Source organism: Carlito syrichta, unplaced genomic scaffold, assembly GCF_000164805.1.
Source record: "Carlito syrichta isolate Samal-C Ts95f unplaced genomic scaffold, Tarsius_syrichta-2.0.1 Scaffold311317, whole genome shotgun sequence".
In the NCBI taxonomy this organism is placed as follows: Eukaryota; Metazoa; Chordata; class Mammalia; order Primates; family Tarsiidae; genus Carlito; species Carlito syrichta.
In genome coordinates, this window is record NW_007255413.1 from 1550970 (window position 1) to 1571196 (window position 20227).

The 20227-nt window shown below is 37.8% G+C and overlaps 1 protein-coding gene across 1 annotated transcript; it reads right to left on the minus strand.

Annotated features, from left to right (window-relative positions):
• Positions 1 to 3849: 3849 nt before the first annotated feature.
• Positions 3850 to 19960, minus strand: IFI44 (interferon induced protein 44; the record flags this gene model as incomplete). Its single annotated transcript, XM_021717855.1, is given in 8 exon segments — positions 3850 to 4100; positions 5750 to 5924; positions 8032 to 8132; positions 9204 to 9375; positions 13766 to 13912; positions 14067 to 14262; positions 14948 to 14984; positions 19509 to 19960. Coding segments are annotated over 8 exon segments (1315 nt in total), but the record flags the coding sequence as incomplete, so codon positions are not given.
• Positions 19961 to 20227: the final 267 nt, after the last annotated feature.

Consider the following 20227-nt stretch of genomic DNA (forward strand, 5'->3'; position numbering starts at 1 on the left):
AGTACTGACCACTAGGGGGCAGACGTACCCAAGCCATTTAATAAGTTGCTTTTACTATAAATTTTGAATTTGTTTGAGCTATACACTCTCGAAGCCAAAGGTGTGTCTTCTTTAAAACTACATACTCAAACAAGAAAAAGAAAAACCCTGATACTGACTCATAATTTATAACTTTCAGCCTTTTTCATTTTCTTACTTGCTAGCAAGTCTTGTCTTTGTTTCCAATTTCAATAAAATTAAATTTGCAATAGCCAGACATAGTAAATTAATCAGCTTGCTGTTATATAAGATTGGCAAGGTCCATTAGCACCTGAGTTTGTGTGTCTAAGTGAAGACACTGATCACCTAGTTATGTATATTATTTAACCTCATTCCTACAATACGCCTCCTAATTAAGTACTGTTAGCGTTCTCATCTGTAAGATGGAGAAATTAGAGACTTTTAAAAGGTCACAAATTATAAGGCAGAATAAGGATCCAGGCCCAGTTTTGCCTAATTCCAAATTTTGTGTAGACATAACTTCTGATTTTTTTGTTTTAATTAAAAAATATACAATACATGCCAAAAACTGAATAATATATATGCATATATACATCTTAAAAATAATTGTAAAACTAAAACCCATTTTATCTTACCCTATTCAAAACAACTTAAATGTCAATTAAATTGCAATAAATATATAAAATAGTTTTATAATTGATATTTCTTCCAGACTTGCAGGAATCCTTCACATATCCATTTATCGGTTCTTTTCCAGCTGTCTATGTTGCAACTATGTTCTCCTACTTTTTGCTTTGCCTTTTCACTCTTTCAATGGGATTTTTAATATAAAGGTTAATGACTGTTTTGTGGTTGAATTTTCAGTCTCTTTAGTGGTTGTCTTTTTGTGTCTTGTTTAAGAAATACAGCATAATAAACACTTCCTTACCCTCAAGTCATCAAGGTTTCCTTCTATTTTACCTTCTAAAAGCCTTTTAGAATTTAGCCATATAGTCTACCTAGAACTGATTTTTTATATATGATATGAGGAAGGAATATTGTTTTTATTTATTTTTTTAACCATTTGAATGGTCAATTGGCCTTGCACCATTTACTAATAGTCTGCTGTTTTCCCACTCATCTGCAATGCTATCCCTATCATGTAGCAAATGTGCATTCACGTCTGAGTCTGTTTCTGGATTCTCTATTCTGTTTCATTGATTTATTGGTGCACCTCAAGTCAAGTTACATTCCCTTAATTAATATCTTTTTACACCCATTTTCCCACCCTCTTCTCCTTCAAGAATATCTTGGTTATTTTTGGCTCTTTGCACAACTATGTGAATTTCAGGGAGAAAAGATGTCACATACTTCACGATGCTACTTCTCACATTCAAGTTATATTTGAAAACTGAAATACACTACATTATCATAACGGAATGTTTATTATTATTCAAAATTGAGACACCAAAAATCATATGGTTTTTCTTTGTACAGTTATAAAACAGAAAAAGCTTAACACTATGTTCCATTTACATCTGTAAAAGAGCCTACACATCCTTTATTACACGACACGGTTATGGTAGAGAATTTCAAATTGTGCTGAGCACATGACACATCAATAATACTACTATGTCATTTTATTACCCATCCCAGGAAAAAGGCCATTTTCCGTATGCTGTGTATTTTCCCGTAATTGGGGTAGTTACCAGAGGCCACTGATCAACAAATTCTGGATACTGTCTGGTCTGGGGAAAAACAAACAAATTTGTGCCACCATCAAAAAATAAGTTTTTACTGATAGAGATTTCTAGGCGGTATCTGCTTCTCATAAGAAGGAAATGGTATCCATGCTCAATCTGTCCAATCTCAACCAATTTCACTATGGGAAACATAAACTTCTAAAGTTAAGCATTCTGATTATGAGAAGCAGCAGTAAAGACCACATTCCCAGTAATGGCTTGCCATAGTAGGTTGTCCCTACTGTTTCCATAGCATAAACCTATGTTTTACACAGATATCATTGTTTCTTGTTTCTTTTCTCCCCCCTCTCACCTTTTTATTCTTTCTTTTTAAAATTCAGATATCTTTATCAACTTTCTAACTTGCCTATCTAGTACAAATATGATTCCCGGGAAAGAACCCCCGAGAATTGAAATTCACTCTCGGAATGGTGGTGAACCTTCAGAAAAAGCCATCTACACTTGATTCAACACATCAAGCCCAATTTTCAAGGCTCCCAGATCCATTTTGGTATGTTGGTACTGGTTTTAGTCAACATACTATGAGTATAGTTGCCACTGACTGCTTGAGCTGTGGGTGCTATTCAAGTATGCAGTTCTCAAAAATATTTCTTCTCCAGGAGATTGTTAGTTGAAAACGTTGACTCCTACATGCAGTTGAATGTAATATGTGTAAGGCTGCCCATAATTATTCTTTTCAAAGTTTCAGAGGCCAATCCATCAGCGATCTGTATCACCATATTAGGCAACGGTTTACTCTCTTGGACACCATTCTGATGTCCCGAACATATCATCACATGAAAGAAGTCAGATCCCCAAAAGCAGACAGTGCAGAAATACCATTTATGTAAGACATAAAAACAGGCGAGACTAACCTCTGCTGTCAGAATAATGAATGTCTTAGGTAACAACTAGACTGAGGCAAAAAGAGAATTTATAGAGTGCCTGCTGGTGATATTCTGTTTCTTATCTGAGTGCTAGCTTCTCGGGTGTGTTAAGTTTGTAAAAATGCATCAAGCTGTGTACTTACGAACCATACACTTTTAATGTTTATACTATACTTTAATAAAATGCTATTTAAAGTGATGAACAATTTTAAACTTATAAGATTTCTTAGCAAACCTTATAGTCTAAACAAGGGTCTGGATTCAAAACTCCCCAGACTCTGAAAGATACATACTGCATTGTGTCTCTCCAGCTCGGCAAATACAGCAGTGGCCGGGTTCATAAGTAACTTTCTTCAATAATAAATCACCCTCGCTGGCAAGATAAGACCTATGATGGGCTAATCATGTTATCTTGCACCTCTGAACAAGGTAAATGTTCCTAGGTGTGGGCACATGACTCAAGACAGATCAACTGAAGTGCTTTTTTGGAGTATTTCACGAGAAACTGGGAATAAACAAAGTTATCTTTCTTTTCTGATCACAGGGTTGAATACATGTGAGCTTGAAGCTTAAGATTTATCAAACTGCTAGCCTGAAAGAACAACAGCAACATGCAAAAAAAGAGACGAGAACAGTGTGTGTGTGAGTGTGTGTGTGTGTGTGTGTGTGTGTGTGTGTGTGTGTGTGTGTGTGATAAGAGAGAAAGAAAGAGATAAACATGGAGAGTAATATATAGAGAGAAACAAATAGCTTGTGAATCCCCGGATTCAATCATCTCCAAAGCCAGTTCAATCCCAACCCTTTCTATGGTTTGATGACTTGATCCAACACCTTTGTCCTCTTTTCTATTCACGTTCCCAGCTCAGGTTGAGTTTTGTCCTTTGTAGCTAAAATAATCATAACTGACAGAGTCATCAAGCTATAGTTTCTTTCAGTTTTTATATTGCAGAATTCTTATTCGTATTAATTGCCACATTCTGGAAGAGGGATTCAAGTTTTAAGCAAAAATGACTTCAGGTTAGAGTAGACAGCATTAAATGGAGACCCATAGAGATTAAAATCAAGTAACTTAGAAATAAAATAAAATTAAGATGAAATGAGTAAAGATCAGAAGATGCTGGTGAGTCACATAATTTTTTTTTCAAAATCACACACCCACACACATTCAGTTAGACCCAGGTTTTACAAGAAGAGACTTTATTTTTTCACAGAGACAGATAAAATATCCAAGAGTATATATTATTGTTTTGCACAATTTTGGTCTCAAATCATGCCGTTCCTAGTTATTTACAGGTGCAATATTTTTGTATGTGTACCTTCCTCCTAGACATAAACGAAATACACCCATTCAGTCCCAGTTACTTCTCCTTTTTTTGTGTTTTCTCCTTTCTCTATTTCACTCTTTTATGATGAGATCAAAGGTACTAACATGTGAAGGTTTCACAAATGCATGTTCTTCAGTTACACACTTGACAATTCAATGATTCTGAACCTTGAGAAAAGAGAACAAAATATTCTTAGTGGATTATCCAGGAGGACAAAGCAATCAGAGAGAAGAGGAACATTGGGCCATGAGAGGTCGACATCTACCCTGGCCTTAGGAGCATGTGCACGCTGAGGCAGTGAATCCGAGATGGCAGGGTCAGGGCAGCAAAGTTGGTCATGGGAGAGTTTCCCAGCAATCAGAGAGTAAGAGTGAATTGGAGAGGAAATATATTCTAATTGGATTTCCCAAGATCTAAAATAATATTTGAGAATAATAAACTGGAACCTTGTCTAATCTTTAAATGGAACAGTGCATCATGTATGAATTCCAAGTTAATAAAAAGAGAATTTTATTAACCTGGAATTCTGAAGCCACATTCTGAAGCCATAAATATACAGAAGCATACCCCTTACATAGCTCTGACCACTCTGGGACTCAGGAACTAAGACAAGGAAGAGGAGTAAAAAGACACGTCACAAAAGACAGAAGCCGCAGAATCGCTCACTCCCCTCTCTCTCCATCAAAAGTGGACTGGATAAAAGAAACGCAGTACATATATACAATGGAGTATTACGCAACCATAAAGAAGGGCAAAATCGTGAACTCTGCAGCAAATTGGATGGAGCTGGAGACCGTCACACTTAGTGATCGATCACAGAAACAAAGAACTGAATGCAGCATGTTCTCACTCATAAGCGCAACCTGAGCACCAATCACCTTAGAACAAGGGAGGGATCGGCAGTCTCTGGACCCTGCCGGGGGGGAGGCGGGGGGGGGGCACATAGCATCGCAAAGGATGCCTGGTCCTAAACCCAGGGAAGTGAGGGCCAGCTGGAGGTCCAAACTTCCCCTGCACGCAGCCAGCTTGTGTAGCTAAGCCTGACTTTTACCTCACATCTCTATAATAAAATAAAATAAAGCATATATATTTTAAAAAGACAGAGGCAGCCGGGCTCGCTGGCTCAGCCTGTAATCCAGCGCCTTGGGAGGCTGAGGTGAGTGGATTGCCTGAGCCCGCGGGTTCGAGACCCGCCTGGGCAACTTGGCGAGGCCTCGTCTCTACAATAAATCAAAAAATCAGCCGGGCATGGTAGCTCGCGCCTGTAGTTCCAGCTACTCGGAAGGCTGAGGCGGAAGGATGGCCAGAGCCCAGCAGGGCGAGGCTGCGGTGGCTGGGAGCGGCCACTGCACTCCGGTCTGAGCGACTGAGTGAGACTCCAACTCAAAAAAAAAAAAGACAGAGGCGTAAGGTCCTAAGGAAGGGGAAGAAAACTAAAGATCACATCTGCTCAGGGACAATGGTACCAATCCAGCTCTAGGCCCCAAGCAAAGAAGCACATTCCAAGAGAAGCCACCAGGGCCACAGCTTGGGATGTTCAGACAGTGGAAATGACAAAGGTGGATGATTTCCAAACTTTCATCTTAAGAGGGAAGAGAGACAATGCAGATTCTCTAGGAGGCACTTACTCAAGGAGGAAGAAAAAGAAGAAAAAGTGAGAGGGAAAATGCGTCCAGGCAGTGGGTCAAAGGGCACGCCTAATCACAGGACACCAACCCACAAAGAGACACAGAACTGCCAGCGCTCAGACAAGGCAGGCAGGAAGTAGGCGAGTTGTTGACACCTTCAAGCCTTCTATGCCACTAAATGTATTTACCTGTTTTCTCAGGAGGCAAATCCTCTAAGAAGTCATCCGTAGCCCACAGCATCTGTCTCAGTGCAGTAAGTGTTAGAACATCCTTGATGGGGTCCAGCTCCCACTCTGAGACATAATTGCTCACCACCAAGATGTCAGAAAGAGCAAAGCCAAGTATTCTTTGGACTACCTCTCGCTGCAAGACAGAAATTAAAACCCAGACATCTCCAAACAGTAAAAAATATCATTTGACGTCAATGTAAGTGATCAAAGAAAGACCAAAAAGTGGGTGCTTGGCAATTATTTTCCTGTAGGGGGAAAAAATGGAGATTGGGTTCCATAAAGTTGTTTCTTGAAGAACTTTGTGTATGAAGTTCTCATATCACTACTAATTTTCTCTTGGGATACAAGTAATGGAATCAGTATTTGTTAGAGACAAAAGATAACTAAAAGTTCTATAGAAACTATTATGAAATTGAGGCATTTTTAATACACTTACACTAGAATCCATGATTGTCCTATTCCTTTTAAAAGCTGTTCTCAGGATGAGCCAATTTTATTAGACTAGTTTAATCTTTAATTCTTGCTTCAACTGGTTGATCTCTGAAGTCAGATTGCCTGAGTTCAAAACGTGCGTCTGTCACTTCTTAGCACTGTCCGTAAACGTTGGAAAATGCCTTACTCTGTCTGCTTTTGTTTTCTCATCTTTCAAATGTGGTGATGATGGTGCCAATCTCATGGGACTGTTTTAAGGGTTGAGGAGGAAGGTCTATCATGTCATTTGTTCTCAGGAAATAGTAGCAATTGCTGGATCCCCCCAACTGGTGTTTCCGCTTCCAGGTTCGTTTTGTTTCTAATCTACTCTGTAAACAGCGGCAGATTGGTTTTTGTGACGCTTAACTTTGATCACGTTGTTACTCTTCCAAAGCATCACTAAGATTCCTCCTGATGCACGTAATTATGTGAAAGCACCGTCTGCAAAAGCTCCGGTCTCTTTTTCATCTCCCCCTAAGGATCAGCCCTAAACTGAGCTCCACGCTTCCCAAGCATGCCGCCTTGTCCTCCATTAAGATATTGACTTATACAGAATTTGTTCTCCCTTTCTATCTGTTCACTTTTCGAAAATACTCCTTCCTCCTTGAAAGTTGTGTCCCAGTGTCCCCCCACTTATGAAATCTCCCCCCTCCCTTTTGATGCTACATTTTTTCCTCTAAACTCTTAAAGCATTTTGTTTTTAGTTGTTTCATGATATTTCTCATATACAAAATATGCATTCTCTTGTTAACTTTCTTATCTCACCCCTCCATTCCCACATGCCCACCTATAAAACTGTAAGATTTTTGGTGCAAGGAAATGGTTTTCATTGTCTGTGTATCTGATTAGAGACTATCACCCTGGCTCCAAAATGTGGTACACATACACAATGGAATATTATGCAGTCATAAAGAATGACAAACATATGGACTTCACAGAAACTTGGATGGATTTAGAGTCTATCATACTCAGTGATCTATCACAGAAACAAAGAACAGAGTACCACATGTTCTCACTCATTAGCGAACCTTGAACAATTATCACAATACTATAAGAAAGGGATTGGCGGTGGTGGGAAACTGCCAGGGGAGGGGGGGCATCTCATCAACAAGGGTACTTGCATAATGAACATTTGTATACCTAACCCTGAATTATGCCCCGCATCTGAAAGAAAAAAGGCAATCAATAAATATTTGTTGAATGGATCCTAACTGAATTAAATTATAATACATGCAATGAATCTGCATCAGTGTAAAGAAAAATACAGATAATCAGCCCTCTGCACTCATGGGTTTCACTGCTGTGGATTCAACCAACTAAGGCTCAAAAATATTAGAAAAAATTCTGTCTGTGCTGAACACGCACAGAGTATTTTTTCCCTGCCAATATTCCCTAAAAAAATATAGTGTAACAGCTATTGATATAGTATTTACATAATTGCATTAGGTCCCATAAGTACTCTAGAGGGGATATGGAGTATACAGAAGGATGCATATAGGTTGTTTGCAACTACTATGCCATTTCATACCAGAGACTTAAGCAGCTGCAATTTTTGTTATCAGCAGGAGATCCTACAACCAATCCCCCTTAGATACCAAGCAATGATTGTATTTAATTTTCAAAAATTGGGGAATGAGCCCTATGTAAGCAAGTCCTAAAATTCTTCTTAAATTCAGTAGCTGTCTATTTTTATTTTTATACACAGTCCTATGTGATTATGGTAACATGCCCCAGAAGAAAATATGTTTACAGAGAGTATCACGCTTTACCTTCTGCTTCACAGGCACACATTTCTCTATATCGATAAGGTCACCTTTGGTAATCAGATCCACTTTATCTACGTTAGTAAGCAAAGCCACAAAGACCACGCCTGTGCCAAACAGAAACATATGAGTTTTTGTTTTAGTCATTTCAGACATCAGCAGTATTTTTAAGTTAATCAGCTATCAAGTATGCGATAGGCTACCAATGGAGCAATTTCAGATTCCCATACCTACCATCCCTGCCCACAAAAGTCCTTCTGGAGACCTATTCACAACCGGGATTTCTCTGACATGGGAAGTCACCTTCATTGCCTTCCATGGTAAGTAATGAGGCTTCAAATGAAGCCACCTCTTGGAAAAGGTAACAAAAATTCATGCTAAAATATCACCGATGGATTTTATATTCTGGCCAACGTTGTGCTTTGATGGAGACAGAGAAAATGCCTAAGGACTCTAATGAACAAGATAGGGAATAAGAGTCTTCAAGAAAGACCTAGAATGAGTGAAAGCATCACAGAGCAACCATTCTTATTTCACGTTAGCCAGCATGTCTCTGCACATCCTCTTCTACAAGATTTAAAATTCAACGAGCAGGTAAGTCAACCATTCTCTTCTTGTAAAATAATCAAAGTTGTGATAAACTGACTCTTTCCCACTCAAAATGGACAAGGTCAAGAAAAGCCAGAATGGAGCACCCTATTCCTCAGATCCTGGTTACCATCTCCAAGCCCTGTATACTATCTCTATCCCACCAAACAACTTACTTTCCTGCTTCTTTTCTTAGTGAAATGTTTCTTTTCACTTTCTAATCTTTTAAGACCCAAAGGGAATGCCATGACTCTTGGTCACTAAATGTATGCCAGGGTATAGCGGCAGCAGGTAGTTAGGATCATACTACTCTTCGTATATACATTAATTTGTTTAATCCTCATCAAAAATATCTTTACAGTGGATGCTATTATTATACTAATTTTATGGATTACAAAACTGAGTCACAGAGAGTTTCAAGTCACTTGCACAAGCTCACAAGTTAGTGAGTGCTCAACTGTATTAAGCAAAGTTGGTGGACCAGGGAAGACAGAACTATGCAATTACTTAAGCTCTTCATCCTGGCTCAAACCCATTCTAGAATATAGTCTAGCCCATTACCCTTAGGAGCAAAGTAGAATGAGACTCACCACAATTTATCACCTCTCTTCGAAATCTTTTGATCTTTGCCACCATCTCAGAAGAGAGATATTCAACAGAGACGGCATCAAACACAAACACCACACAATGGATTCTGTCCTTCAGCAATGGTGAGGCAACATAGCTATGATGACTTGATGTGATTGGTTTCATGGGGTTAAACTGTATGGTGGACATAAAATAACATATTAATTTAACAAATGTTTATGAGCACATAGTGCGTACGAGGCTAACAAGCTGATAAAGAGGGTATGCATTGTGTAAGGAGCTAGCAGTCCTGTCACCTGGTCAAATTAGGTTTCTGAGAAGAAGAGACATGTAATTTTTTTTTTTTTGGAGTTGGAGTCTCCCTCTGCCACCCAGACTGGAGTGCAGTGGCCGCTCCCGGCCACCGCAGCCTCGACCTGCTGGGCTCCGGCGATCCTTCCGCCTCAGCCTTCCAAGTAGGAGCTACAGGCGAGTGCTACCACGCCCTGCTAATTTTTGATTTACTGTAGAGATGAGGTCTTGCCAAGTTGCCCAGACGGGTCTCGAACCTGCGAGCTCAGGCAATCCACTCACCCCGGCCTCCCAAAGCGCTGGGATTACAGACTGAGCCACCGAGCCCGGCCTGAGACATGTAATCTAAAAACAGATGGAGTTCATCTGGTAAAGGGGATAAGGAGATGGCAGAAGATGTTCTAGGTAAAAGAAGCAGTGTGGGCAAAGATGGAGGTGGGAGTAGTCAGAAACAGGCATCATCACTCAGACGCAAGCGGAAAGTGGTTCAAGAAGAGATGACTTTCCTCTTCAACCAGCAGCTCCTGTGCTGAGGGTCCGTCCCACAAACAAACTGGCAAAAATACAGAACAGTGTATGCACAAGGCTATTAACTACAGGACTCTGTAGCAACAAAAGTCTGCTATGTCAATAAAATACAGCAATCTACCACTTCTCTAAGAAAGGCGGAGCCATACACTTATATACATTTTCTTGTACGTTAAAAAGTTAAGCAAACCATACATTTTAGATGGTTACTTATTGGAAGAGGGGAGAAACATATTTGAAGGGACAGAGAAGGAAGATAAATTCTTTGAATATGCCTTGTTTTGCGGATTTGATTTCAGAACCATGCAAATGCTCAACATAAATATGAAACAAAATTAAATTTAAAAATAAATCTCTAAATTAATTAAATTAGTGAATTTTTGTATCCAATTGTGGTTGTAATTACTCTTTCTGATTAGTTTTAAGACACACTATTTCTGATTTAGTTTTAATTTGTATACACTTACAAAGATACATGGTACATTCTAAACACGCAATAAAAATCTGCTAACATTTTTTATGGTGTCTAGTTTTGATTGTGATTAATGAAATGAAATTGATTATGCTGAGATTGTTCATGATACTGATAAGGCTTTTACAATGAGATACTGTAGATGTTATTTAAGATAAACAAATGAGTTTGTGACATGATAATCTGTCATCTCTGGTATTTTTGAGAATGGGAATTCTCAGTTTGGGAGGAAGCAGATACACAGGTAAGAGAGAAGAAGTAAATAAAAGTTAGTTAGTCCTGAATTTGCATGAGAAGTTTCTATATGAATTTATAATTTATTTTTCATGAATATATATATATATCTTAACTATTCCCAATTAAAAGGGTAAGAAACAATGATCCGTCAAATAACAAGTAGTTCTAATAGTCTAAATCAGAACTTCTGGAAAAATAACTGATTCAAAATTGTGACAGAAACATACAAAATGTAGCCGAGATATCTAGTCATGACAGAAATCAAATAATATCACAAAGACTTTTGGGTTCATGTCATGTCAAAGAGACTCAGGATCCAAATAGTAAAGTCTCCCATGGGTACAAGATGGCACATTTGACGTTAGTATGAAGAAAAACTACAGTGAATTAAAACACATAAAATATGTTCAATTCATATTTAGTTTATAATGACCATAAAATAATAGATGGTCATTACTAGCAAATGCTAAGGAAGTAACTAATCATTTCAAAATCTTGTAAAAAGGAGGAGAAAATCCACATATATCCCACTTTTCCCTTTTAAACTGTGCCACTGGGGAATCAAATCGTGGATAAGGAGAGGTTTTTCTTTCAAATGTGAAATGATAAATGGATGACAGAAATACAATATCACTGTTTTCACATCCTAAGAAATAAATGGAGATAGCCATTGAACATTAATGAACACTAATATTAGAGAAGTGATGAAATCCCAAATTTTACACCTTCCCATAAAGCACAGCACCATCTATGAAGTAAAAACTGAATTGGGACATGATTCTAGATTCAACTATCAACTTCCAGTTAGTTTCAGATATATAGACAACAGAGGACCAGGAAAAACCACCCAGAGGAGTGCAAAGAGCATAGTTCAGACTGCGTGGAAGTCTGCAAAACAAACAGATTTCTTAAAAAACACATTTCAAGGAAAAGAACAAAAGCAATAAAGGCCGAACATACACATTAAAAGAGGCTGTCTAGATTTATTTGAATTGTATTTAAAATAAACTTTAAAATGCATGATATTTATAAAGCAATTAAGAATTTAAACATTGAGTAGTATTTGATAAGTAAAGGAGCAATTGTAAATTTTAGGTATGATAAGGGTGTTATAGCTATGTTTAAGGAAACATATCTATGCTCTTATGTATATATATGTATATTCAATAATGAATGAAATGCTATGACTTCTCAAGCTTGCTTCAAAATAATACAGGAGAGGAAAATTTGGGTAGATATAGATAAAACAAGCCTGCTTCTAAGTCAAACGTTTTTGAAACTGAGTACATGGGAATTCATTCAACTATTTTGTCTATTTTTACACAGGTTTAAAATTCTCTATGAAAAAAAGTGTATTTTTCAAAATATGCATTTAAAAATAAGCTTAACAGCATTCACAAGATAAATCCATAATAAAGAATAAAAGAAATGTCATGAATAAAAAAGTGTGTTTTTAAATAGGCACATTGGTTATGTAAGATGTAAATCCATTTTTAATATGAAATGTTAGCATAATTTCAATCAAAAAACAAGAAATCAAACACAAAGCCGGGTTCGGTGGCTCAGCCTGTAATCACATGCCTTTGGGAGGCTGAGGTGAGTGGATTGCCTGAGCCCGTGGGTTTGAGACCCGCCTGGGCAGCAAGACCTCATCTCTACAATAAATCAAAAAATCAGCCGGGCATGGTAGCGGGCATCTGTAGTTCCAGCTACTTGGAAGGCTGAGGCGGAAGGATCACCGGATCCCAGCAGGTCGAGGCTGCGGTGGCCCGGAGCAGCCACTGCACTCCAGTCTGGGCAACAGAGTAAGACTCCAACTCAAAAAAAAAAAAAAAAAAAAAGAAAAAGAAATCAAACACAAACAATTAAACAAAACACAGTAACTTTACTTGGAAAAGTGTATGTGTGAAAATATACTTATCCAGATATAATTGCTATGATAATTAGAACAATTAAACAATATAGTAATTAAAATTATATCATAAAAGAATAGATAAGTCAATTGGGAAAAAACTAATGAATACAAAACTGACCCTAATGTTTTATTTAAAAAGATACAGCAGGCACTCAATAAAAGATGTGGGCATGATTGACTCTCCATTTGGAACAAGATAGATTAATGATTAATTAAAGATACAAATGTTTACTTAAAACACTAGAATTTTTTTTAAAAAGGCCAGACTGAGGTAAATCAAGTCAAGGCCAGACTTGATTTCCCCTTCCTCTTGCCTAGAAAAATCTGCTAGTGCTTCGTATAAAGGATGAAAGCCACATATCTCACTCAAGTAGGACTGCTGTAACATGCTACCACAGACTAAGTGGCTTACACAACAAACATTTATTTCTCATGGTTATGAAGGCTGGGAAGCCCAATACCAAAGTGCCAGCACACTTGTTTTCTGGTGAGGGCTCTCTTCCTGGTTTGCAGACAGACACCTTCAAGTTGTATCTCCACATGGCAGAAAGCGGTCATCTCTTTCATGCATCTTCTTATAAGAGTACTAATCCCATTCATGGGGGCTCTACCCTCATGACTTAGTTACCCCCCAAACACTCTAGCTACAAATACCATCACATTGGGTATTAGGGCTTCAGCATGTTAGTCTGGGGGAGACGCATTCAGTCTATAATACCCCATGCCAAGGGTCTCAGAAAGTCAGAAGGACCTCTGAAACTCATAACCTCAGCGAGCCGCCAAGTTGGCTCTGAGCTGCCTGCCTGCAAACTTCCTGTTACCTCAGCAAAATTATCTCTGTGGGTAAGTGAATGTGGGTGAATTTCTGTTTTGCACAGCCAAAGGCAATTGAAGGTAGGATTGCATTCATAGCAGTTATGATAGTTCTGACAGAAGAGTCCTTGAGATGCTTTTATTCTTGGTGGAAAAAGTATCAAAAAGGGACCGAGAACCTTGAACAAGTATAGTTTAAGAAGATAAATGGTGATACATTAAGCTAGACTAGAGTCTGAATGAACAATGGGTAAAAACAAGCATTTAAAAATTCAATGATAGTTTCTTGTAGATGAGCCAAATCTTACCTGGTACCTATCAGGAACATGACCTTTTAAGATAGAGAGCATGTCATCTATGCATAGGCCTTCTTTCTCACCCAGTCCCAGTGAGTCACACAGAACAAATGGCAGGGAGGTGCCATCACTCCTATCCTTAATAGAGTATGTCCTGTACTACAGAGGGGGGAAAAAGCAACTTTCAGGGTTCATCTTTTTAAATGCAAATTGAGATGAAATCCACGCATAATAAAGTTGATCAGAAAAGTCTTTTCAAATGCAATTAACTTAAACAAAGAAGCAAAGGTTGGGTGGCCTAAAATATACCTACCTGCTTAGATATCCCACTTGTATCAGACCCCACCAAAGCCTGATTTGTTACATGGCCTCGGAAAACAGACTTCACTGTGTTGAAAAAGCTAGACTTCCCAGCGCCAATTGGACCCAGCAGAAGGATTCGTACTTGGTGAACAAGCTCTCCATATGGTTTATGAGTTCTCACAGCTGACAGTAAGCTCTCTCTGAGCCTGTTCAGACACAAGTTAGCAGTTGGTCGAGACTAGATCTCAAGGCTTTGCCATTAAATTATCTTAGAATTCATTTTTTTCTTATAGTTATTTTTGATTAACAATGTGCTTTCCTACATAAAAAGACATGAGACTACCCTACCTCAAATCCTATTGAAGAAGAAAGAAAAGCAAAAATTACCCCTTACTAAAGCCAATCAGACATAACATCTTTCAGACTTAAGTTACTAGATCATATAAATTTAAGAGTAAATAAGTGTTACGTTAAACGAGAATACACATTATTCAAAAATAAACTTAAAAAATCACAATATAATATGTGACTTTTGAAGTTTATGGAAGTAGACCACTTCTAACATGTTCCTGAAATTCATGATAGGTATTTTCTACCTGTCAATCACTCCTGCCTTAGTGACTCTCTAAAGCAGAGGAAATTTTAGTTGCAAGAATTCTAAACAAAACACAGAAAAGTAGGCAAATAATTATTTTTCTTCAAGTACATAATAACATTAGAAATGTCTTCCCTCTACTCAGTGTCCATTTTTATCAAATCATTTTATGACTATAGATATCATTTGTTTCTGAAGACCCACAAGTTACCTGTGATAACTCCTGTTACCAACTTTATTGATGAAGACTTACAGATTATGAAGAGAGTAGCAGAATGTTAAAAACATTAACTTACTCAGTAACCCCTTTTATCTTTCTTGTGTCCAGTAAATCTAGGGAAATAATCAAAGAATAAAGTAGATTAGAAGTTGCTGAATGATTGACTAAATGAATGAACGTCAATGAACTCTCTAAGAGAAATATAAAAATAGACTTTCCATGAGAGCAGTACAGTATAATGAAAATTAAGCAGTTTTACAGAAAAAAATCCAACAAAGCTCATTAACATCATCTCATTTAAAGGGGCAAGAGTGAGAGGCTAGGTAGACAATACAAGACTTCAGCAGCCATCTCATCTCACGCAATCACTTAGCAGCAGCATGTGGCTGCTCCAACTTGGGAATGGAGGGTGGGAATGCTTTCTGGTTAACATAAGCAAGCCCTAGAGATGTGGGAATGCTGTAAAAGACATTTCCTCCCCCACCCCCTCCCACAATCCAATGTAGGAAGATTCTATTGGACTATGAAGGAACAATGTGCAGAGACACACACAAAAAAGCTACATGCATCAGTTTTTCCACAACCTGCTCACAACAATTGGGACTCCAGGAACTTCCGTTCACTGGATCTTATTCCTAGCTTCAGAAGAGAAGGTGACACTTGTGCTCAGCCAATCAGAGCACAGCAAATGGATCAAGGCCTGGGCGGAGACCAATGAGACTCAGGCCCAGAATTTTTTTTTTTTCTGGGAATGAGACACTCTTCTATGATGGATTTTAAATGGAAAAGATTAGAAGTATCATGCTAGCAATTCTCTAAACTATGAAAGACTATCATGTGGGACATTTATAAATATGGCTGTATGTATAACAAAGTAAGTCATATTAAATTATCAAAAGTAGAAATTGTGACGCTTTAGTCAATGACAATAATATAATACAACTAGAAATCAACAAGTATAAACAAATGGAAAAGCAGCCTATTGGGACTTTAATAAGTTTTCTGTTAAATAACTTTAACATTCAAAAGGAAGTTTAGACACTAACATTATACACATATAAAAAATATCAATATAAACACTTTATGTCAACTTTGTGATAAAATCACACTGCATTCATGGCAAGAAAAAAGGAAAATTCTGAACATTGAAAATAGAAGCAAAAAACAGTAAAGAAACAAACTTTAGGAATAGACAAAGAAGTAATTAATAAAAATCTTAAGCCAATTCTTAAAATGTGGAAAAAATGATAAATTAATATAAATTATTTCAAAATGTAAAATAAATAAGTAACTCGTCTAAATGCCATATCACCACTCATATCCTATAATAGCCACATATTTTAAAACTAATAATATATGGGAGGCTAAGGTGAGAGGACCTCTTGAATAAAGGAGTTTGAGACCAGCCTAGGCAACATAGCGAGACCTCTTCTCTACAAAAAAATTTAAAAATTTTCCAGATATAGTGGCACATACCTGCAGTCCCAGTTACTTGGGAGACTGAGGTGGGAGGATCACTTGAGCCCAGGAGTTTGAGGACGCAATGAACTCTGATTTCACCACTGCACGCTAGCACTCCAGCTTGGGCAACACAGTGAGACACTGACTAAATAAAAACAAACAAACAAACAAAAAGTATAGGATAAAAAAATGTGGTACCTATACACAGTGGAATATTACACAGCCATAAAGAAGGACAAACGTATGAAATTTGCAGCCACTTGGATGAATTTAGAGTCTATCAAACTCAGTGATCTATCACAGAAACAAAGAACAGAGAACCACATGTTCTCACTCATAAGTGGACCTTGAACAGTTATTGTAATACCATAAGAAAGGAATTGGCAGTAGTGGGAAACTGCTGGGGGGAGGGGGAGAGTGGGATTGGCAGTTGAGAGAAACTACCAGGGCACGGTGGGCATACCTCTTCAACAAGGGTAACTGCATAATGAACATTTGTATCACTAACCCTGAATTGTACACCTCATCTTAAAATAAAACATTTAAAAGTTTTTTAAAAAGTACTATTTTTAAAAAGTATGGGAGAAAACTTGAAGTGACAGAGTTTTTTTTGTTGTTTTTTTGTTTGTTTGTTTGCTTTGTTTTTCTGAGTTGTGGTCTTACTGTATCACCCAGTCTGAAGTACACTGGAACGATCATGGCTCACCGCAGCTTTGACCTCCTGGTCGAGGTGATCCTCCTTGCTTCAGCCTCCCAAAGTGCTGGGATTACAGACTTGAGCCACCGCATTCAACTGTGACAGATTCTTATACACTATTGGAGGTAGTAGAAATTGATACAACTGAGCAACCCCTTGGGTCCCCTCTCATTGTGGGAGATTTTTCTGTCCTCTCAATAAATCCTGCTTTCAAAAAAAAAAGGAAATAAAGAAAGAAATGGACACAGCTATGCTGGAAAATTTTGTCATTATCCACTGAAGTTGAATATATATATATATATACCCTGTGACCAAGCAATTTCATTAGTATTTTCTTCAAAAAATGTGTATATGTGTGAACCAAAGACATATACGAAATGTTTGCAGCAATATTATTAGTGATAGCCCCAAACTGGAAAACCCCATTGTCCAACAACAGTGATGGGCTAAAGGACTGTAAGGGATACGCCACAATGCAATATGACATGAAAATGATAAGAAACAAATCATTGCTACATGCAATCACATGGGTGAATCACTATGACAGTAGGAGTTAAAGCAGTTAGACTGGGATACATTTACTCACTTTACTGGGGAAAACACTCAGGGAAAGAAAGAACACAAGTGACTACCTCTAATTGCCTTATAAATATGCTATTAATTGTATGTGCTAGTAAATCCACTAATGGTATTTTTTCAAGAAAGAGTACTGCTTACCTCTTAAACTTCCTTAACAGCATATCTATGGCTAAGAAATACTTAAGGGTAAGTAAATCCAGATTTTATGGATTAAGGAGGCATTCTTTATGAAAAATGTCATGTAATCAGGTGTATAAATGTTCATAACCTAATCACGCTTCAATTTGTAGGTAGTTCATAAACTTCACTTAAAACCCCTCCCTACCTGTTGTTCATGTGCAGAAAGCATATGCCAAGCACGGAAAGAAAATATCTAGAAAGCCACACAGACTATCCCAGTACTCTTTCTGTCTTCTCTGAGACTTTTGATTGCCCTTATCTTTGAAATTACTAGTTTAGCAATATGGAGTAAGATATCTGATTTGTAGGCATTAGATGTTTCTTTCCAATCTTTTGTATTTGCTCATTCTCACAAATATAATATTGGATGGAACAGGCTAGACATTTTGGTATGGTTCTATGAATGCAATATTCACAAATAAGAAATATTAATTAATGTTGATAGAAAGCAGAATAATGTTTACCTTTGGTTGGTAATAACTGAAAACAATCATAACAGGGTCTTCTGAAGTGATAGTAACGATCTGTTTCTTCATCTGAGTGGTTGTTACATTTGTAAAATGTTTGTCAATTATACACTTATCAACTGCACTTTACTGTTTATGTGTTATATTTTTTCATTTTTTTTGAGTTGGAATCTCACTCCATCACCCAGACTGGAGTGCAGTGGCACGCTCTCCGGCCACTGCAGTCTCGACCTGCTGGGCTCCAGCGATCCTTCCACCTCAGCATTCCAAGGAGCCAAAACTACAGGCACGCGCTACCATGCCTGGCTATTTTTTGAATTACTGTAGAGATGAGGTCTTGCCAAGTTGTCCAGGCGGGTCTCAAATCCGCAGGCTTAGGCAATCCACTCGCCTCAGCCTCCCAAAGTGCTGGGATTACAAGCTGAGCCACCAAGCCTAGCCATGTGTTACATTTCAATAAAAAGTTTACTTAACTGAACTGGGATGGCCAACATCATGACATAGCCAAGTAAATTTACCAGACTTCAGCAATTAAAAATATATATATTTGGGGTAACTTGGAAGAAAGGTCAAAGGACTCAAAGGGTGGTTGTCAGGGATGGGGAGGTGGAGGGTGGAGGTGGAAGGAGAAAGGGAAATGCGTTAGTCAATTAGTACAAAGTTTTACTTACTCAAGATTGTTAAGTCCTAAAGATTTACTGTGCAACATAGTACCTATAGCTAACGATATTATAGCAATAGTGCACAATAAGTGCTCACAGATTCTTGGAAACTGTGACTTTAAACCAAAAAAAAAAAAACAGCAGATCCACGCATAACATCTTTTTGCCATAATGATGAGGAAGAAAGAAGCCAATTTCCTCATTTCACTAGCTGCAGTTTCTAAGTATCTAGGAAGATGCTAAAGTGAGGACTTACTGTACTTGAAATTTTGCTAAGAGGGTAGATCTTATGTGAAGAGTATTATCACGAATATGTGTATTATTGACCATGGTTATCTCAGCTAACAATATGTGGCCAGGTTTCAGTCTAGACCATCTGAAATAAGGACAAGTGAAAAGTCATTTTTCCTTAAAGAGATGGGTTGGCTTGAACCCACCAAACATGCGGGAGAGAACTGTTGGACAATCTGTCTTTCTTTTTTTTTTTTTTTTTTTAGAAATCAGGATTTATTGAGAGGATAGAACAGCTCCAACAGTGGAAGGGTACCCGATCAGGGGTTTCCCCGTATAGGACAATCTAATCAAACCTACCTTCACATCGAAAAACTTCACACTCCTGAATGGAGAGAGTGTCACTTTCAGGCAGCCCAAGGCTTTTCCTTGTGCTTGAGTTCATAGACACATAACATTCATGCAGATGAATCTTGAAATCAGACCTGTATCTTCCCAAATTAAACATATCTTCTGGAGTGACACTCATTTTGCATTCTGAAATTTTATTCTCTCAAAGTGCAAAAAGGATGGCAGGAACATCTTTATTTTCCTGGTAACTCACTTGTGTGTATACTCCAACAATGTAAGTTTTACAATAAGTCACTGTTAGAGTAGATCCTTGATTACAGCATCTTGGTAGCACATCTTTCTGAGAGAACCCATGGACGCTGGCCTTATACAGAAGGCTGAACTGCTTTCTTCCAAAATATTTTTGCAGGGTGTTTTCTTGAAATCCTGTCAAACGAGCTGTCACTGCCACACTTCTTGATCTAGTGGAAAAACAAATATATTTTTCATTAAGTATTGAAAAACAGAGAACATGCACTGTCACGAAACGTGCATGTATGCTTCTTATTTACATAACACAAGAACGAGTAAACACAGGATGAACAGATAGCAAGAAAAGTCATTAGCTCATTTTTACTATAAATTAGAAAAATCATTAGCTGATTTTTACTATAAATTGTTATGTTTAAAAATAAAAAAGAAGCCGGGCTCGGTGGCTCAGCCTGTAATCCCGCGCCTTTGGGAGGCTG